We start from the raw sequence: 26,246 nt of genomic DNA, 5'->3' as shown, positions 1-26,246 counted from the left end.
ATGCCTTTATTTATATATAATTACAGAAGTAGGAAGAATTGCTAATCACTAAATATAGTTTTCTGTCAAAACGACAAACATACAAAAAGTAAACAATAGCGCGAAAGCTTTTTAGCTAATACATATACATTCCCTTTCGCTTACTCTCGTCATTACACATGCGAGCGAGCGAAAGGGAATGTATTTCACCATACGCGCCTCTTGTATATACTATATTGGTCCGTCTAGGTAAGCCAAGGCAACAAAGAAGTTCTCCTCTATCGTCTTCAGATATATCTCATAAATCAAAGTAGAATAGCATGGTAACTGACGTCAATTGAATCGTAAAATTTATTCGATTTATTTATGCCTTCTATAACTTGCTATTAAATATCGATGGTCATATCAATAACTCTTCTCTGAATACTGTCGTTCAAAAACGATACAGCCTCTTATTTTTTAAGTGGCTTGAAAACCCAAAACTTCCAGAGCAGCATGCAAGATTTTATTAACCTCTCACCAATAGAGAACAGTTTTTTCGTTTTAGATATTCCTAGGTCAAAAGGCTTGAACAGCGATTTGTCAATAGTCGTCATCTTCATGAATTTTCAACTGGTCGTGCAACCTTTCAAAAAAATCCACTGGCTAATCTGCGTGTGCTTTTAATTCAAATGACGAACAAGTTTGGAAAGTTTGATAGAGTTTCATAACATATCACACACAGAGGTCATAAAGATAATTCGCTATAACGAAACCATACTATAATATATTTTTTATCGAATTTTATGTTTTTTTACGCACATTCCTTAGTATGAACGTATTTCGTTTTCCTTGTTTTTTATGACTTTTCACTGTCGTCACAACTCTTTTCCTGATTATTATTGCTGTTAAAGAACATTAAAAGGCTTTGCTATTTGTTTTTCTTTATTTTCATTATGTAGGGTTTAAAAGTTTTTAACATAATGACACAAGAAATATTTTTTCGAAATATGACAAGACGGTATTAAAAACAAAGGGTTGAGCTACTTGCATGTGCATGGGTATTGAAGATTTTATTAACATAACATATTAAAATGCTCTCAAATATTTGCGAACCACATTTTTTCACGGACCACCGGTTGAAAATCACTGATAATAAAAAGCACAGGACTAAGCAACTGTATTAATAATTTTTAATATTTCACATACTAACTATTAGCACATTATCCCTCACTAGTACCACCTATAAGTACCATAAAACCTACCTTTTTTGTGTGAAAAGGATACGCGATATGCGTAAAAAGGACTATTGTTATTTTATCCCTATGCTAACAATCGCCGATAGTGGGCTCACTTTTAAACATATTTCGTGGGTGTGTTCAAGAAACGATGCAATCGAAATACAAATGCTCAAAAAATTTCTATCTTCAAAATCTACAATTAAACACCAAAATTTTATATCAAGAAAATTGAGACATTGTTTTATTTTATTATTTTCAAGTTGTAAAATATGGAGTTAGCAGTTTTACACTTTAAGCCATCGATATTTAGTATCAGTAGTAATCTATAGCAATCTAGAAGATATGTGTCAATTTGTCTTCAAAGTTCTTAAAATATTGTGGTAACTGTAAAGATATTTGTGTTGCCTGTAAAATTTTGTTTTTGTCATTTTCAGTTTTTTTCTATCAAAAGAGATAAAGTAGCAATACAGTTTATGCATCATCAGTCAATCAGTTTTAAGGCGTTGTAATAAAATACTAAAAAGTTCAAAATATATTTTTCACACTCTTCTCTTTATTATGGATATTGGATTTTTATCTGTTTTATTTCATCTTTATTTTTGTTTTACCGATACCTTATATATCTCATTATGTCAAGCGAAGGTATATCGTAAGTTATTTTATATATACTGATATTAACAATATATCACATAAGTATCTACATATTTTTTCTTTATATAATCACAAAAGCATTGAAAAGAAGCCTCATTTAGATGTAAAATTCATATTTTTATGAGAATAGATCAGTCACCAAAAAACAATTTTCAATTATATTTAATTACTTATTGTTTCAGTTATCATAATAGACAGTAAGAGATTAGTATTAATGAATGGGTCTTGTCATTCTATTCCTTATGGTTTTCCGTGGAATAGTAAGTCATTCATAACGATTTCGATGAAATCGTTGATCATTCATCCATACGCGGCGTATGAGTCGGTTCTTCCTATTTGAGGTCAAAAGTTAAATTATGGACGAACAGATTATCAACGTCCTGTCAACTCGAGTTACAGACCTAAATCCCGGTGCATAATAACCACAATGTCCCATTAGCGAATTAGAAATGACCGTCGCTGACCGAAATAACCAATACAATGGTTTACTCTCCTAAAATAATATAATGGTATTTGCGACCATGAAAATTTTGCAAAACCTCGTTGTTTATGACCTTAACAATTTTTCCACTTTAAAATATCTATTCCATGGTACCTAAAGTGGATTTGAGAGCTCGAACGCGATTTCCGGCGGATTATAGCGGTTGACCTGACGCGTGATAGTCGTGTCAAAAGCCGCAATGTCCAACCAGCGTGACCCGCTGGGTCAAAAGAAAAAAATAAACCAAGAAGACGACTCGAGTGGAAACTTTCTTTTGTTGTATTCTTTCTGAAGTTTACGGTCGATGTGCTTTTGGGCGGACGTGCAAATTTGCGGAAATCCCAAATTATTGCTCCGTGAATCTTATATATCCTCCTAAATCTTGTTTTTGTAGTAATAAAACAGGGTTTTTCGTTATCTATAGATTTTTCCTGTTATGACTTTTATGGTATAAAAAAACATTTTTTTTTAATTATAATACATGTATGTTCTTGAAAAGAAACTTTAATATATATTTTGATGATTTGAGTCGAGTTTCCAATGGAGAAACTTCTTCATAATAAACCGTGAAATTGTTAAATCCAAAAAATCACAAAGTATAATGATTTTGAAGATTCACGAAACACGATCGCGAAAGTGTAAAGGAAATGCACGAACTATTTTTCTTCACAACAATGTACTTCGTGACTTTGAATAGTAACTAAAATAATCATGATATTGACTTTTAAAATAATAAATAATATTTTTTTTATTACAGAAAAAATTACTGCGTATATTTTACAAGATTTTAAAAATATAAAAATGAATTAACTTCATAACTCATGATTGTGATTCAAGAAGAAGAATTAAACTGATATTGCCAAAAATGCCATTTAAAATACACGAATGTCCTTGGAAATACAAAATATAAATCAGTGAGTATAAATTGCTAAATAAAGTTCATGAATAAAATATTATCTAACATTTCATTAAATTGACAATAAAGTTGAACTGGTCGCCATGTTACATTAAATGTGTCGTAACATGAATTGATTAGTAGAAATACTTTTTGTTTTGGTAATAAAAAAACTTTACACTTATTATTTATTTTAATTTGCATATACAATCATCATTACCTATATCTTTAAAATGTATTATAAATAGCTTTTCTCAGTTACACTTCATGACCCTAAAATTAATTTACGTAACTGGACCCTTCAGACACCTCACCCTCTTTCTTACGATATAATTATTAATTACACTGAAGAACATATAGCTATTTACTCCCAGATATAAAGATGTATTATTATAAATTGTACCACTTGCGAATTTTACTTAATTATATTCTAAGAGCCTTGATAAAAATTCTACTATCCTTGAGCGTGAACCAAATTTTTAATTTTTTTTAAATAAATATTTTTTTTATTTATTCCATTGATATTTCTCGTGTGTAATGTTATATTTGTGTACTTTTTCTGAAGAATCGCCTAACGATCTATGTATTTATCAAGGTCATAAATTGCGCTCTTCTTATATCTGAAAGTAGATTAATTTATTAAATAGCTATGAATCTACATTTGCAAATACCTTCTGCTCTTCGCGTTATTTATTAATGACAAATACAGAAGTTAAAAGTTTTCTTCTGTATGCAGATTATTTAAAATCTGTTATAAATTTCTTCTCTCTACAGAGTGATTTAGATTCTTAATGACATCGAAGCACGTGTAGTCTATTTTTATAGAATAAAGTCTTACATTTATAGTGTAAATAACGTAAAACACGAATATAGTGTAAAACACGAATAAGCTCGATTTTATTTTATTTACTCATCACGATATTTACCCGCGGAACCATGAAAATCTAATGAAATTTAACCTAAGATGATCGATCGGAATTATAATTATATAATAATCACTAATAATTCCGATTTCCCAGTAACGATAGAAATTGAAGAGCGATTCGAACCCAGGTCTTTCAGGTATTAGTAACATACGTATACCACTGCTCTATCATGCTGGATTTAAAATAATTAGCTTATATCTAAAATTAATTAAATATCTTACTATTAAAAAACTATTAAAAATCTACTTTAAAACCATTGATAAATTAGTTATCATTTCACTCATAGCGTTCAGATAAAATCTGATTTTTTGTGCTGTAAATTGAAACCAATATCTTTGGTTTATAAAGCAATACCTTATTAATATACTCTAGATTTTTTAAATATATACATAATAATGTACACTTCTAAAAAAATACCAAATTGAATTTAACCGCGCGGTTAATAATTATGGTTAGTTTCACAGCGGTGGTTGAACCCGCGACCCAATGCCCACATTAACATTGATTTAACCATTTAGCTCAAACGACCATTATTAATTCCGGACACTGCAAATAAACGCAATTAATATTTAACAGACAACGTAATAAATATACGATACATTAACATTTTAATATCAGTTAATCATTAAAGCATTCATTTCCTAAACAAAACTACAAAACAGACCCAACCCCACTGTATCTAAATTGACATTCACACACATACACGGTTTGGGGAAAGTATATTTATAAATACATACATAGGTTATGAGTGTGTGTATATGCGTTAGTAACCCGAGGGTGTGCGTGTTTTCTTCACAAAATACTGGGGGATGATAAATTCGGTTCACCCCCGAGCAACATCCCGTATGCGTCAAATGCACTATTTATAATTTTGATATTTTTTAAATTAATTTTATAAATAATTTAAAATAAATATTTCGCCATTTTATTCAGTAAGTCGATTAAGAGTTTCGTGCGAGAGCCGACAGAGGTCTACGTAGTCGCGATTTGGGCCAAATTCAATTTTAAAGTTTATAACATTAAGATGGTATTGCACAACCAAATTCATTTAATATTTTTGAATTAATTATTTTGATAACAATAATATTGCTGATTACTGCATAATTTTTAATTAATAGACATAAAATGTTATAGTCATATTTGATACATGTTTTAGTAATGACAAAAAATAAATTGCTGTATACATTATGATTTTAACCCTTTTAGTGCCAAGCAAAATTAGGCGGTGAAAATTGATTTTTTTGTGTGAGCTTCTATTTATTATAGGAACAAAATAAAATCTAGTTTATACAAATGAGTACCCAAAAAGTTTCGAAAAAAAAATTCATAATTTTACAAAAAAAATACAAAACAAGGAACGGACTGTTGATGAACTTGAAACTCCCATATTTTTATATTACGTGAAACGGTTTATTCTAATCTGAGTAATAATGTTGTTATTAGATTACCAAAGCAAAGATGAGGGCAATTAGAGTAATTGAGAAAATCGTGAACAATTTTTTGGCATTTAAATACTTGCGACCTCTATTAAAGATTCCAAGAAATCATGCATATTTTGAAATAACTGACACGGATCCATCCTCTCTTATGCAGAGGTATAAACATGAAGGCATTGTAAAATATTTAAAAATATTCGTATAAATTTAATTTAAAAAAAAAACAGCCTTATGAAAATTTTTGATTTTAAATTTTTTTAGAAAACATTTATAGACATTGGACCGAGACCCATATAAACCTTGGTGCTCTTTTTAAAAAAAATTATTATATCTGAGAGATCAGAATTAGTAATGAATATATAATTGATCAATCTTAACAGAATGTGTTTTTTATAGATTTTCATTATTTCACGGATGAAGAATTAAATTGAAATCGAGATATATAAGTCTTATTAATTGTGCTTACCTCATTGTAACGTATTGGTCTTAACGTCTACATTGGAACGAATGTTTTTTTCAAATATTTTAGTATTATGTGTTTTTATATGCATTTTTTGTTGCAGCTGAGCCTCGAAAATTCGTTATCTTTTTTTCTATAAATAAACAATTTTTTTACAAAAAATAGTTGATTTATTATTGTAAATTCATATTTCAATAAAGTAATAGCAAGGGGAAACAGCTACCCTTATTTTAATACATTTTAAGTAAATAATTTATGGAGAATAGTAAAAAGGCGTATGCCAACTAGTGGTTTTATTATGGCTGTTCCCTTTAAAATGAAGAAAATTAAGGGTGGGGTGTAGTATGGAAACGATAGGCGAGGGTTCGTGTGCACGGCCGTACAAAGTTGGGCCGGGGTGAACGCCCAATATCGATCCACCCCCAATCTCTCGGGGAGGAATGGCTCCGCGCAGACTGCATACGTCCCGGACCGCACTAGGCCAAGTGCTTTTCGTATCTACACTTTAAAGCCCGAAAATAAACATACGCACACACAACCGGCGATACGCTGTCATAATGAGCTCATAACAAACCGGCGGACCGAGCTAGACGCACGCCCCGCTCGCTGATAAGGCCCATCATCATCCCGATCGTCGCCAGTGAGATCAGTGTGTCGTGTCTCTGTGTGCACAGAGTTTTTTGAATGTTTTGTTCGTGTGAGCCGACAAAATTGAATGTTTCCAATCGACGGTGTCGCCCCTCTGCATTTATGATATAGCCAGTGTGGTGTTCTGTGGACGCGGCGCGAGGGAATACGGCAAGATGTCTATCGGTGAGTTGTATCAATTTTAATACGAAAAAGGCACGACATCGCGAAATGTGTACGTGTCGCAAATTGCCTCCCCATCTCGTCATGCTTCAGTACGTGACACTGGCAAAAATATGTTTTGTATAGTAATGAACGCGATTAAACGCTTCAGAGATAAAAACGTCAATAAAGTATGATAACCACTCCCCATCCCTATTTTATTACATTAGTCATTTTCTCAATAAATTATATACAATACAATGACTCATTTATAAACAATCATTGCAAATGGTGCTTAATCAGCAAATAGCAACAAAACATGATTTAAAAATAGTAATAAATGAATAGAATTTATTTCAAATATATTGAGCGTATATGGGTGTAACATTGTACGGACAATTTATAATGCACTTTTGAGTTAAATAATCGATGTTAACTTTGAATTAAATATAAATATAATAATTTGTTTTGTTCGTTTAATTATTAATAAAATATTAACATTTAATATTTTATTAAATAATAAAAAATATTATGGAAGGAATTATGTGGGTTTATTGTCAATTACGCAATGAACGTCAACCAGTGTCTTTATAAATTAATGTTCCTTTGATAAATTACGAAACAGCCTGTTTAGGAAGTTTTTCTTAATATTAATTTGACTAAAGAACAATCAATTATGTTGGAATTTTATATATAGTCCAAAATTATTAGGTTGTTTTATATCATATTATAATATAAGTTTCAGTTACAGTATTGCTTTTTCAATAATGTATTTTTGCAAAATTGTTGAATTCAAAGTGTACTATAATGTAGCCAATAATTCTTAGGAAATGATTATGTTGGAGGTCATAGAGCATAGATTCTCAAACCTAATTGACTTATCGCTTTATCACTTTTTAACGATTAAATTTTTCATCTACCACCTTTGAAAAACTATCTCTATTTCATGTAATAATAAAATGTAGAGGTAGCAATGCCCACATATTTTTTAAATTTTACTAAAATATTTACATATGTAGCTTATGGAATTAAAGAACTTCAAATATCATGTTTAAAAAAAATACTAAAATTTTAATTAAAATTTATTTATTTATATATAGATTTTCACCAATATTATTGAATAATATAAAAAAAATACTATTTAAATAATTATTTTTGAATATTTATACAGTGGTAATTATAAAATAAAAAATGCTATTTATATTAAATATTTCTTACAAAAAGTACCTTTAAAAATACTTACGGCGGCCATTTTTTAAAAATCCTAAAATGCATTATATTTTATGCAAAAAATATTTACTATATTATAAATATTAAATGCATAAAACGTTTTCGCACAACTTTTTGCCCGCTTCTCCATCGCCCTCCATTGCTCCTGTATCGCCCACCAAATTCCCCTAGAGCCAACACCTTTTTTGTCAAAGCAAAAATATTAAAAAGCACTGAAATTTAATGAAATTCTTGAAAGGTAAATCAAGAAAATTTTATATATTTTTATAAATAGTCATTAGAAAATCATCACTACGTACGGAAAAGTTAAAATTATATCATTTTATTTGCACCTGCCAGATAAATTATATTTCAACTAGTTAATGTATTCCGATATGATTTCACTGAAATGACATAATTAAAAAATATTTTTGCGTTAGATTTAATACTATTTTTTTTTTAATTTTATTTAAAGGATAATCAGAGAATTTCTGGTTTAAAACCAGTCAGTGGTCATTTTTTTAATATTTCTATTTCATAAAGATTTATAGTATGTATTTCATTAAATGAAATGCATTTTTCTAGCTAATTTTAAGTGGCAAACTGGTAAGACTGAATTAGTTCCTTGTTATCAAGTTTTGGTTGGTGTAAGCCTTGCGAAGTTCTCTTAAGCTTGTCCCTTCAATAAAATCATATATAGGCACCTCTCTTATACTTGTATTGTGTATTTTATTTAGCACTACTTTTATTGTAACATTAGCTACTGTACTTTTATCTGTTATATATTTGAGTTATGTTTTTATAAGCTATCTATTTTATTAAAAAGCATATTCAAGTGGTTCTCCATTTGTTGGTAAGTTTGTACTTGCTCAAGAACAGTATTATTTTAGAAGTTAAGGCACTTAAATTACTAACCTTTTAATTCTTTGCTACACTTATTATTTCTACGTCCGATAGAATGACCGTATCATCGGCATATCAAACTTGGTATTTTGCATGACCATTTATGAGTATCTCTCTAAAAAAAACATTTCTATTTTTTATCATTTTATAACCATATTTCTCAAAGCTCAAAAGAGTAATGCAATAAAATTAAAAAATATAACTCTATATGCATTGAAGATGGATATGAAAAATTGCATACTCCAATCACTTAAAAATTGTGTTTAGACCTATGAGTTTGTTTAAGATCTTCAATATTCTAAAACATTGTATTAAAACATGCCTTTGTTCAATTCACGCTTAATATACTCATTAGCTTATAGGTAGCTCCCATATCTAGATCACACTATATCGAATGCCTTTTCAAAGTCAATAAAACGTCACAGACATCGACTCTCAATTCGCAACTTTTTACTCATCATCATTTGAATGCATTCTTGAGTAATTGTGTTTTACCAATATTTTCTTCACATATTTTTTAAATATATTAAATATGCAGAATAAGACGTATAATAAAATATACCATTTAATGCAAACATTGCGTATCAGAATGGCAACACTGATCAAATTACGAATGCTTGTAGCGCGTTACAAACTTCGTATTGTTCAAAAACTGCCATTGTTTTTGATATGTGATATTATTTAAGTTACGCCTGCGTAACACTAAATAATAAACATGTTCGTACATAACACAAAAATAGTGTTCTTACACAAATTTCGTAGGTACATTACACTAATCAAACATTGTTTATTTGTATCGAATTTTCAAATTAGTGCTCCTACTGCGTACAAACCGGTTATGATTTTTTTCTTAGTTAGTAATTACGTAACCCAATCATCGTCCGACAAAAATTGATTTTCTAGGGCTTCTATTTCCGTGTAACTCATTCGTAGCGGCTCGAATCTGACGCATAGTTACGCCGGGATTGTGACACGTAATTGATCAATTATATCGAACGGTAAAAAGGGAAAAAATCATTAGATGCTACTCAAAATTTGAATCACTTTCGATGTTTGTAATAAATATATGGAATACTCCTGTATGAAATTTTATTAATATCATTGAAAATAAAATATGTAGATTTTTTTATAAATCGTAAATAGGTCATCTCTTAAAGGGGCTCGAGTCGTTTAATCGTTACGTTGGTATACCTGCGTGTGCTTTTTTATTGTTTCAAATTCAGACTGACCCCGGAACCTCAATTCGCGCAATATGAAAGAATTCAAATTTGATAATCGAATATAATGGGCGCACGACCCAAAGTGTGTCATACGTGTGTGACTTTGTGTGGCCGTTTTTTTTTTTTGTTTCTGCAGAAACGGCAGTTCTTCAAAATGCGGGTCGTTCTTGTTTTTTTATTAAGATATTACATATTTCATATTCTTGTCCTGGAAAGCCCGAGGGAAGTCCTAAATGTCGGCCGTAACTTATAAAGGGCACTCGTGCTAGAAAATACCTTATGGCAAAAAAAATACATAAATTCCAGCCATACATCAAAATTGAATGTGACAAATATAAACGTTATGACGTGGGGTTTTAAAATAATATTTTTGTGCTAAGCTTCATTGCCAAAATGTATTTCATCCTGATGTTAAAATGTCAAAATGTATTTTACTATTTAACACTAATAAACGCAGAAAAAGAGGCGGAAATTATCGAAACAGAAAACGCAAGACAGATATAAAAGCACCGCCTCCAGAGCACAAAATCAGTAACACAAATACCGTCATAAAACGCGAGCCGCTATAAATAAATTAAATTTTTGGCGATAAATCTTAGTTTTATATTATATATTATTATTGTTTTGTTACAAAAAAAAGAATATTTTTTCAAAAATTATAATAGACTTATGGTTCAGCACAATGTTTATAAATATTTTTTAATAACAGAATAATCACAATAATTTTTCTACGTGCGTAATGTACGTACATAAATGTTTAGTCATATCTTTTCGGTTTTTAAAGAAATGCATATGGTTGAATGTAAACGAAATTTTCGATATATTTGTTTGCATTTTCCGGACATTTAGTTTATTATACAAAACACGTAATTCACAGAAAATGTAGTTGTCAGTATCGGGCGATTGAGTCGACTTCGCAACTCTTGAAAGTCTGTCAAATATTCACCGGTTTGAGAGTCTTCGCTGTGGTCGTCGATGATTAAATTGGTGATTAATTATTAATATCCGTCGGGTGGTTTGTGTCTGGGAGTAAGTGTCGTGTTCGTCATTACTTGATAATAATTAGTGATGTTATCGAGTGTCACATATCTATAATAGTCCTTCGAGAACAATTGGGAACCAATCGCATTATGATCTAACATCACCTTCAACAATCATCCCTTTTATTAAAAGCTTGGTAAATGTGGCCCTTTATTTGAGCGACCGTTCAACATTGCCTAACCGATATTTTTTAATAAGAAAATGGGATAAGGAGTTTTTATGTTCATGGATGGTTTTAAAAATAAAAACTAACTTATAAAACAATATTATTAGGCTTTATATGAGATAAAGGGTAGACTTAGCAATGTGTAATTTATTTAAATTTTATAGTAATACTCCATTAATCAACTTGTTGGCAACGCAATAAATATTCTTGAAGGCTTTTTTCACATAACTTGTAAGTTCCGTTTGCATTTTCTTCGAATTTTCGTCCAACAAAACTTGGAATTCATCAAATTCCAATTTACACGCTTCAACATAACGGATCACTGACGTTGCATGAATCATCTTTGAAATGCCTAAATCAATATTTGTGGAAGTAAAGCATATTTGCGAAATCGATTTGCACATTTTTTCATGAATGCACTGTTTCATATATACCTTATCATTGTGCTCAGTTATGTTGACGTTTCTAGCATAAAATGTCTCAAGAGCAAAGATACAAAGTAGACTATGTATCGTTTTTGTATAATAGTTGTAAAGTTTGAGCACCGCCGTGATTAGATAACAGACAAATCAACCTTCATTCATCCACGGCGAGAAGTCAGTATTCGCCCGGCCAGCTCCACGTGTGGAGCTGGTCTTTCGAGGGTATACCGTACGCAATGTTGATATCGGTTTTTAACGAATACAAATTTAGACACGAACTCTTCCACAACACGCACGTGAACATATTCGACCGATCGTGTAAACATTTTTTGCGGCTTAGTGAAAATCGATCGTGAAAATTTCTGCTCGTAGCGAAAAATACAAAACATAGTGAAAATCGTGTCGTATAGTTGGCGGCTTTCTTTGTGGTTATTCAAGTCATTGTGTCATCGCATTATTGTACATGTCATGGTCATGAAATTGGCGGACATTGTTTTGTAGTGTCCCCTATAAAGTGTGTGTACCTTGATGAAATCGAGTTCATGATGTCAAATATAATATGTCTGTATACATGTGGTATTTTAGTATTTTGACACTGAAAATACTGCACTAATATCCACATGACTGTTTTATGTGCATATTAAATTAATTGGTTAGCTCTTTTAACGGCCCATTAAAAAGAGCCGTTAAAGAAATTAAGTATTCTTATTATGATATTCGAATCAGTAACGTTAGTAGTATTTATGCATCATCTAAATATGAAAACACTAGAATTTTGGAAAAAACATAGAAAATTTAAAAAAAACAAATGGAATTTTTTAATTTAAATTGCATTAAAAATACCTACTCTACAATAACTTAGAGTTTTATTTTGCCACAAAAACGAGATAGCTCAAACTTTTTTAATACAAAATCTAGTCGAATTTTTATTAGAAAATTTTACTGTTCTTTATAAGCATTTGCTTGAAATATTCAATATAAAAAATATTCAAAAATCATTTCATTTTTTTGTTATTTATTATGATAAAATATGATACAAAATTTATACTTCAATCATTTTTAATTATATTTTTTGCTCTATATTTAAAATATGATTTATTAAAGTTAAAATAATTATTTGCTAAATATTTTTTTACAAATCATATTAATATTGGGAAACCAGTTATTTTATTACATTTTCTCTAAGACGCTTAGATTTTTTTAGAGTGAAAAAAAATGGGAGGCCCAAAATTTTTACATTATTTCTCTGCAGCACACTATGCTACCATACGTTGCATAATGTACTTTTAAAGATAAAATTGGAAAATTTAATTTATAAATTAAAAATAAATATCAAAACTGATAAAAATAACAATTTTACAATATTGTTTTATTCTGAAACAAAGACAAAATAAATCGAAGTAATGATTAAAATATAGTCGATTTTGTGTAAATAAATTTTCGACGAATTTACTATGAAAAACTAAAATATACCAGCTGTCGGTCTCTCACTATCAAGAGGTACCGCAGCTAGTGAGCGTAAGAATCCCGGACCTTTAATTTTTTAAGTTATATTTTTTTATACTTTTTGATTGTTTTAAATTTAGTTATAAAATTTATTTGTTAAAATTATATATTTTAAGTATTGTGTAGCTGTGCGCTATATTGTAGAGTATAAATTGGGTAAAAAGGTACACTAACTTGAAATTATAAAGAAAATAATAACACAAGTTTTCAAATGCATTTGTTTTATAAAAAATATTTAAATTGTAATTTAACTTTATTATGATAAATTATAATGCAAAGTTTAAATCTATATTAGCTACATTTTTTGTTCTATATTTAAGTATGACTTTTAAATTAGAAAATTTAATTATGTGGGCAATATTTTGTGGCAAATTGTGGCAAATTTTGTATAGATGTATTATATACAAAACCACGTTCAATTATATTTCTAATCATATACAATTAATTGCCATTCTATATTAGTCATTAACGTTGCATTAATTTATGGCTTTATAAGCTATTCATATATGTTTTAATTAACAATAAAAAAATCTACAGTCATGAAAACAATTAAATTTTATTAAAAATGTATACATGAAAACGATTTATGACACTGATGCATATCTGACACCACAATAGAATAGAAAAAATAATTTATAGCGAATATTTCTCACAGCCAAAGTGATTTTTAACACCATCACGTTCATCTAAATTGTATCGTGGGATTGTGCCTTTTATTTTATCGCTTAACACCAAAGAACTTAAAGGTTAAGCCTGCGATCTAAATTGGACACAAATCGTAATAGTTTGGGAACCGCAATCGATCTTCAGGTGTGGTAACTACACAAAAAATGACTTCAAACAGCGGATATTGCGTGACAAGAAAATGCTTCGAAAGCATATCAGGTAATTTGGCGAAGTGTATGTTTATACAGTTGTTATCGCGAATTTTAAAATTATCAATGCCGCAATGGAATAACATACATTATTTATATATCACTGTGTGCATCGCGATTCGATATATGTACATTTGATCTTATTTACGTTTCAAGACCTAACATTTTAAAATATTTATAATGTTTATTTGTAGTGCTCTAATGAGGTCTAATTACACGTCCACTCACACGTAACGTAAATAAAAAAAACATTTATTATCTTCTTGGTCCGTTTGGTATTTAAAGGTATCCTATTTCCCGAAATGAAACCCGATTCTCGTGTGTGTATTTATCGACAGACCAAAATAAAGTCAGTTGCTCGGGTATAACGAGACTCGGTACCGAAAGCGTAATAATTAGAGTTGAAACTGAAAGTTTTAATTATTATTAAAATAAACAAAATTAAAGAGAACGATCGTAATATATCATGCAACATAATTATTGCGTTACATAATGGCAAGGGTGCGTGTTTTAGAGTAATCAAAGGGCCGTATATAAGTATGAAACAATCACGAATAAGTACCATAAACGTGCAGATATGTAATCGCGATTCCGAATATGGGTTACGGACTAACACGTGATTCGTAAAACTTTATAAAAACATCATTGCACATTCGTAATCTGACCTAATTCATGATTATGTACTAATTTAATGCTATTAATTATCAATGCTTTCATTTTTGTTTTTGATAGTGGCAAGCATGATATAAAAATTATAATTCTTTATAAAGCGCCATATTAAATAAGGTATGTCGTTTAGTACTAATTATTCGTCGCTTAAAAAGTGCACGAATACCTCTAAAAAAGAGTGTGTAGCTACTCGTGCTAAGTACACCTCTTTATTGGCCCTGAACTGATAGCAAAATCATATTACAACGAAGCACTATAGAAACTATGAGTGCGAAGCGCAAATTCATCAGCGCATAACGTAAAACAGCCACTGACAGACTTAAATAATCTGGTTAATATAAAAGTTTTTAATAATTGCAAGTACATTTTGAATAGAAAGACAATTACATCCTATACATAATTTTCTTAAGCGCACTTTAAGAAACAATGATTTTTACCACCCACAAGCCCAAAATTAATTATATGGCAACTCTTAAGAACCGTCGATTCTTATAATAAAAATAATGATGTTCCCTATTTTTCAATCAAAGTATTTAAATAATATTGCAAGATAAAAAACGTATTTCAAATATTTATATGGCAACCCTAACATTTATTTTAAATAATGAAATGGATAACACTGGTGAATCTTTCATAGTCGCCGCTTCGGAAGTAGTTTCTACATATATTTTTCATAATTGGAGTTTGAGCCAAAATTTATTGAACAATAAAATTTAATTTCGTATGCGTCAATGGTCGCCGATTTTCCGCTTAGGTTCAAAAACGTCAACTTCCGGAACGATGCATTTTGACGCAAGAATGGCCGCTTTTGGTCGTAAGCCGCGCGTGAATAACCATGACTACAACAATAATTATCACATCCCATCCACTAATTTAATTCGAATAGTTAGCGACTCGCCGCGTTATGCAATTGAAGAGTGTCGTATTTTACGCGAGAAACGTTTTGTTTTACGTATTATGTATTTTTAAACAATTCCCCCTCTTTTGAAAAATTAAATTAAATGTTAATATATATTTTGGGATACAAATATACTTTATGTATTAATATTTGTGTTTTTGTAATAAAATATTTTTTTAATATACCCGCATTTGTGAAAAATATAAGAAAATAATACACTTGAATTAGTATTTTTTTTAAATACGTGTATCAATAAATCTTAAACTTATTGTAAAAAAATATTTCCTATGTCTCAACGGAAGTGCGTTTTCTTGAAACACTACGTTTTTTTTCAACTTTTATGGTATAACGTTACACGTGTAAACGCTGTTGTTTACACACATTTTTTTAGCATACATAAATACGTCGACTTCCATCCAAATTTCAACGATCCGTTATACGATAAATAAACTCAGTCAATGCTTTCCCTTTATATCGTTTCGAAATAACCTTTGGCCAATTGCCACTCTCTCGTGTCAAAGCTATACTATAAACATATGCATCTAACACGATGCATTTATAAAATAAAAGCTAATGGACACAGATGAATTTCAAACCTAAAAATAAAACATAAAAGAAGAGGTTATTAGATATTGTGATCGAGAATTCTCGATAGATTCAACAAATAAAATCATGATGGCATTATTGTCATTTTATTATTTAATGCGTCGATCGGTCTGACTCGTGAGAAAATATTTTATCATGACAATTTTTTAACAAGTATACTTAAGCTACAACTTTATAAAGGTTGATCCAATTTCAGTTTCCGAACTTTTAAAAAAAACAAATTTAAGAATATCTTCGGATTTTTTTTTATTAATCGAACATTTGATGTATTTCATTAATTATGAAAAATAATACCAATTAAATGGTCGTCTTTGAACCTTCTGCAGCAGACGATCCTTTCTATGACTTTTTCGTTCCGTTTAACTTGACGGATGTTGGTTTTTAGGTGCTCAAGTGTTTTGGGTTTATCGGCGTATACATAACTCTTAGCGTAACCCCACAAAAAAATTCAACAGCGTTAAATCGCATGATCTTGGCAGCAAGTTGACGTCACCAAAACGTGAAATAATGCGACCTGGAAACTTTTCACGCAAAAGATCCAACATTGCACCCGATGTGTAGTTGTGCCGTCTTCGTGGAACCACGTGTCTTCCACATCAATATCTTCGATTTCGTGCCAAAAATAATCGGTTATCATGCGCTTATAGCGCTCACCATTACAGTTCGACCTTCATCACTTTTTAAAAAGTAAGGCTCACTGACGCTGCCTGACCACAATGCGCACAAAACAGACATTTTTGTGCATATAATGGTCTCCCGTAAATCACATGACGATTTTCCTCACCCCTTATGCTTTAATTTTGCTTATTAACATACCCAGAGATGTGGAAATGTGCCTCATTGGAGAATAAGATTTTCTTTGAAAAATCAGCAGATATTTCCTGCTGATCTAACACCCAATCTGCGTAAATTCTTCGCTGTCCATGGTCTTTGTGTTTCAGTTATTGTCCCATCCTGTATATTTTTAGGTTCTTTCAATCAATATTTAGCTTATTGAGGAAAGAGAGGAATGTGACTCATGATTGCAAAACCAAATAAGGTAGTAAACAACTTTTAAAACGATGTAACTACGATAATTTTCTTAATCAAAAATGGACATTCAAATTAACACAAGTTGATGCGCGAATAGGCTATTATGGTCGCCGTTATCGTAGTCGTTTCTCTACCTTTTTCGTGTTTACGTTGTTTTTTATCCCTTGTTTTCAATTGCTACACCGACGCGATGGAAACTGTTAAAGTAACTCTAAACTGGCTATGGTACGTGATTAAATTTGAAACGCCGTCCAACACCCACCGCCAGTGATGTACTCGCTGTTGATGGACCGTAATAATAATACTATCACGATCATCATCACTAAGATGAAACGACCGTGAACGTAAAACACCTTATGAACTATAAAATAAACGTTCATTTTAAGCACAGCGTATTTCCAAATACTCAAATCGAATCGTAAATTTGTATCGACATCGTGCAAAAATAAATCTGGATTTTGATGTAAACACAACAGCTCAGTAACTTCAGCTCCCAGAATATTTTGGCTTTTTTATGTCGGATATAAAGAGAACAATAAATACAGATATATGTGAGTTTTAGACCATTAAATCTTAACTAAACGAAACTTAAGCATAGTTTCAATATTACTTGATTGTGATATCTCAATTATTAGTAATAATATATTTGCGCTCTAGGAACACAATATTAATATAATTTTTAATAATACCTACGTCATTCGCTTTTTTTAGGTGTTTACCTTGAAATGTGGATCGTAGGATCAATACGAAAGAAAAACATCATGTTGACCGTTTTTCCCATTTTATGCTGGTTATGCAACGTTTCCGCTACGTAGGATTTAATACTTTTTTTCTGATAGTGACTTTTTGTACGTGATGCAAAGAGTCGTTTTGATGGAAAATATATTCAGTTTGTTTTATCTAATAATTGTGTAAGCTCTTTTAAAAAAACGACATATACTTTAGATATATTACCCATGAAGAATGTAATTGAAAGAGTCTGAAACTAGTGAGAATTTTATTAGATTATATTACATATTGTGACAGACTATGATGGGCGAGATCGTTATTCTCCGAGTGGTGGTGGAGAAGCTGGCGCAAGGATGATGTCCGTAGAGTTCTAATTGATGTGGCAGCGACAGTATAGCGAAAGTTGACCCCTCTCTGCTCCTCCGATTCAATCAAAGAATCTTTGCGTGTTATTTATGGGAAAACCTTTTAATTCTAGTCGTAACGAGAGCCTTTGTGTGACCGCACTATTGTCTAGTTTATCCTAATTGATAAATAATCAATTTTGATCAGAGTAATTAACGCGAGTTTCAAGAATAAGATCCACCACAAACGAGGTCATCTGTGTGGTCCCCCACAAGATAAAAAGACAAAAAATGTGGACAATATAATATTATTTTATTTTATTTAGTTAATAAAATATTTCGTAATTTATTATTAAAGATTTTCAATTAACGGGTTAAAATATTTTTTATTCCTTTCACATTATGAAAAAATGACTACCTGAGTTGTTAAAATACACAAAGACAGTGTTTGATGTTTTTATAAAAGCAAATTTTAAAAATATTACATCACAAATATGAATGAATACTTTATAGATATTTGAATAGCAAATCTAGTCTTGACGTATCTGAGTGTGTTGTAAGTTTTTATCAGTCATAAGTGGTTATATGACCAAGTGTTCTCGTTAGTCTTTAACACGTTAACTGCCATGGTGGCCATTATGGCCGGCACCTAAGGTTCGCGCAGGGCCATGGTGGCCACCTATGGCCGGCAAAAACTGAAAAGTAAAATGTTCCCGGGAAGCCGCCGCACACTTCCCCGCTTAGATTTTTATGCATGTATGGCCACCATGGCCTCTTCCAAACATTAGCAAGACAGAACATCCACATTGATGCTACTTTTTTTTTCAATATGGCCACCATGGCCTCCACCGAACATATCCAAACACGAAAATTTAAAACTTTATTATTTTAATCGAACTCATTGGAATATTTATGTATATATATATAACAAATAATACTGTATAATATTTTGAAGCATATAGGTTTGAAAAAAATCATCATTGGCTAAAAATATTTATTTTCAAATTATGAAAGGTAACTTTTGGTAACTGAAATTATACATATAGTAATAATACAATTTCAAAATAAAAAGATAAGAAAAAAAACATATAAACACAATAAAAATTGAATGAATAACATTTTATAAATTACATATTGTACATACATAGAATTATTATTTTTCTTCATTTTTTTATGGTCGACATTGAAACGGGTATGCAATAATGCGGATTGCTTTCGCATCTCCCACAATAGGTAGTTACCCGTTTTGTACGATTTTTTGCATATTTTCGTCCATTAATTGTCACATTTAGTTTATAGCATCTAGCGCAAAAACGACGAACTTTAGCTGCTGGGCCATCTTTTTGTAGCATTTCGTGTCGTGTACTTCCTGGTGGTACTTGGTGGGATTTAGATACCTGATTATCATTTTTACATGTTAAATGTAATAATAATTGCTGTCTAAATTCGACAATTGATATTTTATTTTTCGTCACCTCCATATACAGCAATCTTGAATTTACAACAGCTGTATTCAATAGTAGTTCGATTGCAATTTTTACCGGTACCATTTAACCGTTTTTCGTAAAGGGGTACAATATGCAGCCATTTGATCCGATAAGTCTACTGACGATTTCCCTCTATTATATTCTTCTACCATTTTTGGCTTTTGTTTTATTATTCCTCTTCTAGATTTTACGTCACAGTATTCATGTGTGTGTTTGGTGGAAAGAAGCATGACACCTCTGGTATCTTTCCATTTTACTATATTAATTCCTCTTTTATTTTGTTTAGCAGCAATTTCTCCTTTTTTCAGTTGCGCATTTGCGACATCGTTTGGGATACTTCTTCGATTGGATCGTAGAGTTCCCAATAAGTGTGAGTCTTCTGTTATTAATTTATTAGCTACATCAATACTAGTATACCAGTTGTCTGTGCATATAGTATGACCTTTTTTAAATAACGGTTGACACAGTTCCATCACTACATTTGTAGGTACAGAACCAACAACATTCAACTGTTTGCCTGTATATATTTTCAGGCTGTATGTATATCCCGAAGACGTACATAATTTGAATATCTTGATTCCATATTTGTTCCTTTTATGCTTCATATATTGCCTGAAACCTATTCGTCCACGAAAAGGAACAAAACTTTCGTCGATGCAAACAGTTTCATGAGGGTAATAGTATTTTTTTAAATTATTGTTCAACTCGTTGACCAGATTGGATATTTTCCACAGCCGGTTTTCTGAATCAGAAGTGTTGTTGTCTGTGAAATGAAGCAAGATCTCAAAGCGATTTCTGCTCATCACGCTTGGCGGAAATGTTTGCCGGAATGGAATTTCTTGACTCCAATATAGTTGAATGTTGGGTAGTTTTACTAGTCCCATAAACATAATGAGACCTAAAAATCTCTTAATTTCGTCTTTATCGGTATCAGTCCAGGCATGTAGTCAACTTGAAGGTGTTTGAGTTTTTCCTCTAATACCTGATAAATTGATTTAAGTTAGATAAGAGTATGTTTTCTGGCTGGGGGATCAATCATCCATGATTATTCTAATTTGTTTGCGCGACAGCAGGTATATGTCTTCTCACCATACTTTAGGATACCTGTTGTATTCATAATCCACTTAAAAGGTTCAGGCACCATAGTCAGCGACTGTTGATAGATTGATGAAAGGCCTAATATAGTTTTATCGTGCAGTAGTAAAACACTGGTAAATATTCGAGGGCGCCATGGTGGCCACTAATGGCGGACACTTATTCTACAGAGCCATGGTGGCCATGGGTGGCGGACACCCCCAATAACACGTTACGCTTGCATTTTTCAACCACTAACTAATTATTTATATCATTTATTATTATATATGCAATATCCAGTCAAAATTCGTTTTGGCCTGGACAGTATTTTTTAAAATTTTGGTTGGCAGTTAACGTGTTAATACTGGTCCTTGGACGAGCTTGAATGAATAGGAAAGAACGATAATTTAAAAGCAATTACAATATTGTTTAACTCTGCCTTCTGTATCGTATTTTGGTGAAAGCGACAACGATATTTGTTTTGTGAGGACATATGTAAGTATTGTTTCTGCGAGTATTTAAATTGGCTTAAACAATTAAATAAATAATAATTATTAGAATCAGTGGTACCACCAGTGCCAACATCCAATTGTTACTCAATTGTAATAAATCACAAATACAAGGCGTAAACATTTTATCAATACTAATCGCTTGATTAACTCTTTCAATTGACACCACTTTCGTTGAACACGGCGTTTGATTGATGGGCAAATATTGTCGATGAAATTAATTCCGTTCCGTTTCTTGTCATTCATTACACTTTCATTTTTAGCTTCACGTGTCAATTTTTAACGAAACACTGCCGTGAAACATGTCCGAAAGTCATTAGCCGCTTGACAAGTATAGCACACCCTTGAAATTGAACGGGAAATTGCCGAGAGGTCGTTTTCCTGCTCCGGTCGACAACTTCCTCTCACTAATGACGCGACGTTTCAGTATCGATTTGTAAACAACTATGAGCATAATTTACCGTTTTACATTATGATAGTGACATTAAACGCCTAGCCTTGAACCCACTGATTAAATTTAGGTTTAGATAATGATATGAATTAACAAACGCACCGTAACCCAAATCTCCATCGGTTTGATACCCTCGATTCAGTAAATCATTCATTAAAGATTTATGTGGCTAACAACGGTTAGCTGCCCGGGGAGTGAATTTTTAAAGGGCTCAATTATTTATTGAGTCAGGTGGAAGATCTAAATTTAGATAATATAATTGTAGCGTTATTAAATTATATATACAAAATAATCGTTAAAAAAGTAGAGTATTTTAAAGAAGCACTTAAGAGTTAAACTAACTCATAATGTTAGTCGTATCATGACATGAAAAGTAATATAAATATGTTAATACGTCCTAAAGATGTGCTACGTCCTAAGTAGTCTTCTAGTTTGTTCCCCAAGATCGGATTCAATTCTTCGAGATTCAGGGTGCCGAGTGTTTGGCTGGACCAGATTAGCCAGTCAAAGCAAAAACAACGGCTTTCTGGACTTTGTCGTCTGGGTCGATTCGACCTAATCTCTTCTTGAATGCGAGTTCGGATTGTCTCTCTCGTATATTCCAAGTGGGAAGCGAAGTGATCTGAGTTTTGACTTTTATATCATCTATGAAAGAAAAGAGTTTCAAGTCCTTTCTAGTCGTTGATTCTTTTTCAAATTAATATTTAATCTTTTGCTTTTTGACAGGTGTGAGCCCAATACATTACAAGGGAGTATAACAGTTTTAACTTGGTAAATCTATCAATACTGTACAAATACATATTAAAGTCTCATAATCGGTGATTATATCTATCTATTTTATCAATAATAAACTATTATTATAGTTGGAAATCAATGAATATCACTCTGCAGCTGTAGCCAGTTTTTAATAATAGCGCATTTTTATAAATAATATTTCAGTCTACTTTGGGGTTCGAACCAAATGGTTCTGAATTTAGTCCAGCACATTACTGACACACATTCTTTCGTTATTTACGTCGACACTTTGAAAATTCTTAATATCTTTGAGAGAGTTTTATGACACTTTTAACTAATTTCAGCGCAACAATTATGGGTGGTCCCAATAATTTTGTATGTCAAAAATGTACAATTTAAAAATTAATTTAAAATAGTTCCCGGTTTTTGATGTAATATCTACCACAACATAGTAAATAGAATACAAATTTAATGATCAATAATCATTTTACTCAAAATTAAGACTTTTTTAATCTATTCTAGATTTTGAACTTAACGAAATATCGTTTACAATAGCTCTAACAACTTTTATACTATTTTTTTAATCACAACCCAAAATAAAAATCTTAAATTTTCTCATTGCTGTGCTCAGTATTATTAGCATTTTTGTATAAAAATGTCGATACAATTTATTATAACAATGATACTATATTTTTATGCTATATTTTATCTACAAAATATACAAAATTTAATCTCTTATAAGCTTAATTTTTTAATTTATTAAAAAAAAAAAAAATTTTTGACCGAGCAATCGTTACTGATGCTTATTTTACTAGAATAAATATATAAATATACTATATATACAATAGATATCTCTATAAATCTCAGTTCTGTTTTATTTTATTACATATAAATAGGAATTTTTAAATTAAATAATTTAGCAAAGCTAAGAACCATTTTTAAAATATGTATGTAACTTCAAGCTATCAACAATTGATCTGTGATTAAATTATATTAAGTAACAATTCAATACACTTATTCTGATATTTAATCCAATCCAATATGAATCATTCAAGTAGTAAGGAAATATTACAAGAATTTGTATATACTAAGCTAGTTCTTTTTGTGTTTTATTCATATTTATATTGATCTATCTGATATGTGTTAATTTATATTTTAAGAAGAGAGAATAAATTCAATCATAATTTTAACTTCAATTAGAGTATTTGATCTATGGTGTACCAAACATACAAAAATAAAAATCTTGCACAAAAACTAGTTATTTTAATTTTACTGCCCGCTGATAAGAAATGTATACTTTGCTGACAATGAAATGTGTGTAAAATGCATATAAAAATTGAATCAATGGACCGTAGTGTTAATATAGCCCTACGGTATTCAACCTCAAAATTAGAAAAGAGAATAAATTCAATCATAATTTTAACTTCAATTAGAGTATTTGATCTATGGTGTACCAAACATACAAAAATAAAAATCTTGCACAAAAACTAGTTATTTTAATTTTACTGCCCGCTGATAAGAAATGTATACTTTGCTGACAATGAAATGTGTGTAAAATGCATATAAAAATTGAATCAATGGACCGTAGTGTTAATATAGTGTTAATATATAATTATCATACAATCTCATAAATATAATTAATTATTTAATATATAAACTAAGTATCTTACCTTTATCATTTTTTCAGATAAGGACAGAGAGCGGGACTACATCGGGTTTGCCACCTTGCCCGAGCAGATGCACAGAAAGTCGGTTAAGAGAGGATTTGACTTCACTCTGATGGTTGTAGGCGAATCGGGTCTTGGCAAATCAACACTCATAAACAGCCTCTTCCTCGGCGATCTGTACAAGAACCGAAAGATCCCAGAAATCCAAGGTAACTTTCTGAATACATAAATCAATTAATTATAAACATCTATATCGTTATTATTACCAATCAATAGATAGAATCGAAAAGACCACATCAATCGAGAAAAAGACTATGGATATAGAAGAACGAGGGGTAAAGTTACGTCTCACCGTTGTCGACACTCCTGGATTCGGCGACGCGATCAACTGTGAAGACTCTTGGAGAGTGTGCACAGCTTATATCGATGAGCAATTTAGACAATACTTTACTGACGAGAGTGGTTTGAACAGACGAAACATACAAGATAACAGAGTTCATTGCTGTCTCTATTTCATTCCGCCGTACGGACACAGGTGAGTTATCTTTTTACAATACTGCAAATGACAACAATAAAATGATAATAATAAGTTTACATAATTCATAGTTTACGACAAATGGATTTAGAACTGATGAAAAGACTGCACAGAAAAGTCAATATTGTCGTTGTGATTGCAAAAGCCGATACACTAACGTCGGCTGAAGTTAGAAAACTGAAACAACGAATCTTAAAAGACATTGAAGACAATCAGATTCAGGTGCTTATTATATAAGATTCAATTTTAATTTATGAATTATACGTTGATTCTAAAATAATGTATATTTTACAGATTTATCAGTTTCCTGAGTGCGATAGTGATGAAGATGAAGAATTCAAGCAACAAGATCGTGAACTCAAAGCTTGTGTGCCATTTGCTGTCGTTGGAAGTAATACTATGTTAGAAGTTGCAGGGAAACGTGTACGAGGAAGGCAATATCCTTGGGGTGTTGTAGACGGTATTACATTATTGTATATATATATATTCTAATCCTTTATTTCAGTGATGATTTGACTAAAGCCCCTTTCAGTTATAAATTCCTTTCATTTGCTGATGACTTGAAAGTATATCTTACATAGTAGACTAATATGAATGAACTCAAATTGCTTGTTTTAATCAATACAACAAAACTTCTATTAATAATTTAGGATATAAATCAATTAAATCGCTTTGGCATGTAGCTGCATTACTTACATTCCTAAATATAAATATTTTATAAATTAATCTGTCTTTATAAAGTGAACTACAATTAATTTTATTTTAGTTGAAAATCCAAGGCACAGCGACTTTGTCAAGTTACGTACAATGCTAATATCGACTCACATGCAAGACTTAAAAGACGTGACACAAGACGTTCATTATGAAAACTTTAGAGCGCAGTGTATCTCTCAAATTTCTCAACACGCTCTACGTGAACGAGGGTAAAGTAACTTACCTTACTACTCTTGAGTTTATATAGTTAAATTTCAAACATAAATTTTAGTCATAATTACAGAAAACTAAAACGAGACTCTATGGGTAATAACGGAGATGCCAATATTACTGAAACTGATAGACTGTTATTACAGAAAGATGAAGAGGTATGTTCATATTATATACATAACTGATATAAAATGATACAATGGTTAAAACAAAATTATATGTTTATCGTTTCAGATACGACGAATGCAAGATATGTTACAGCAGATGCAAGAAAAGCTCAAAGCATCTGATAAGAAGCACGACAGTATTATCGACGTTTAATTTTGCGTGATTAGTATTATTAAATTAATAAAAGAATACAAAACTTAGAATTAAAACTATTAGCTGTGTTATACTTTAATGATGAT

At 30.9% G+C, this 26,246-nt stretch overlaps 2 protein-coding genes across 14 annotated transcripts in view; one reads left to right on the top strand and one right to left on the bottom strand.

Moving 5' to 3' along the window:
• Window positions 1-24,523, bottom strand: part of LOC148236981 (carboxypeptidase D) — a 56,860-nt gene extending 32,337 nt beyond the window's left edge. For all 3 annotated transcript variants that reach the window (XR_015809228.1, XR_015809225.1, XM_088183767.1), the window contains exon 1: window positions 24,384-24,523. Coding sequence is in view for 1 of the 3 variants with exons in the window: in XM_088183767.1 (XP_088039893.1) it covers window positions 24,384-24,392 (9 nt within the window). In the remaining 2 variants the exon portion in view is untranslated. The remainder of the gene's footprint in view (window positions 1-24,383) is intronic.
• Septin4 (septin 4) lies at window positions 6,383-26,218 on the top strand. 11 transcript variants are annotated; one of them, XM_088183774.1, is made up of 9 exons: window positions 11,970-12,226; window positions 13,960-14,189; window positions 24,401-24,589; window positions 24,657-24,915; window positions 24,987-25,137; window positions 25,210-25,375; window positions 25,682-25,838; window positions 25,901-25,997; window positions 26,074-26,218. In XM_088183774.1, the coding sequence occupies exons 2-9, from the start codon at window positions 14,135-14,137 to the stop codon at window positions 26,158-26,160; spliced, it is 1,161 nt and encodes a 386-aa protein (XP_088039900.1). In that variant the 5' UTR covers window positions 11,970-12,226; window positions 13,960-14,134; the 3' UTR covers window positions 26,161-26,218. The 11 variants fall into 11 exon arrangements, with proteins under 11 accessions (XP_088039907.1, XP_088039906.1, XP_088039900.1 ...); XM_088183773.1 differs by having other exon boundaries at window positions 11,970-12,312; XM_088183779.1 differs by having other exon boundaries at window positions 11,970-12,359; window positions 25,913-25,997.
• The last annotated feature ends 28 nt before the right edge of the window (window positions 26,219-26,246 follow it).

The sequence above is a fragment of the Plectrocnemia conspersa genome, unplaced genomic scaffold (assembly GCF_051122295.1).
Source record: "Plectrocnemia conspersa isolate PC_06_02 unplaced genomic scaffold, ASM5112229v1 ptg000003l, whole genome shotgun sequence".
NCBI lineage: Eukaryota > Metazoa > Arthropoda > Insecta > Trichoptera > Polycentropodidae > Plectrocnemia > Plectrocnemia conspersa.
The sequence above is the reverse complement of the archived record's forward strand: the minus strand, read 5'-3'. Positions and strand labels throughout refer to the sequence as shown.

Excerpts from the sequence above, each read along its gene's own strand:
- Septin4 (XM_088183774.1), top strand. The coding sequence starts at position 14,135 with ATGACTTCAAACAGCGGATATTGCGTGACAAGAAAATGCTTCGAAAGC. Across the intron at positions 24,916-24,986 it reads ATTCCGCCGTACGGACACAG|TTTACGACAAATGGATTTAG; the intron begins GTGAGTTATCTT and ends CATAATTCATAG. Across the intron at positions 25,376-25,681 it reads TCCTTGGGGTGTTGTAGACG|TTGAAAATCCAAGGCACAGC; the intron begins GTATTACATTAT and ends ATTTTATTTTAG.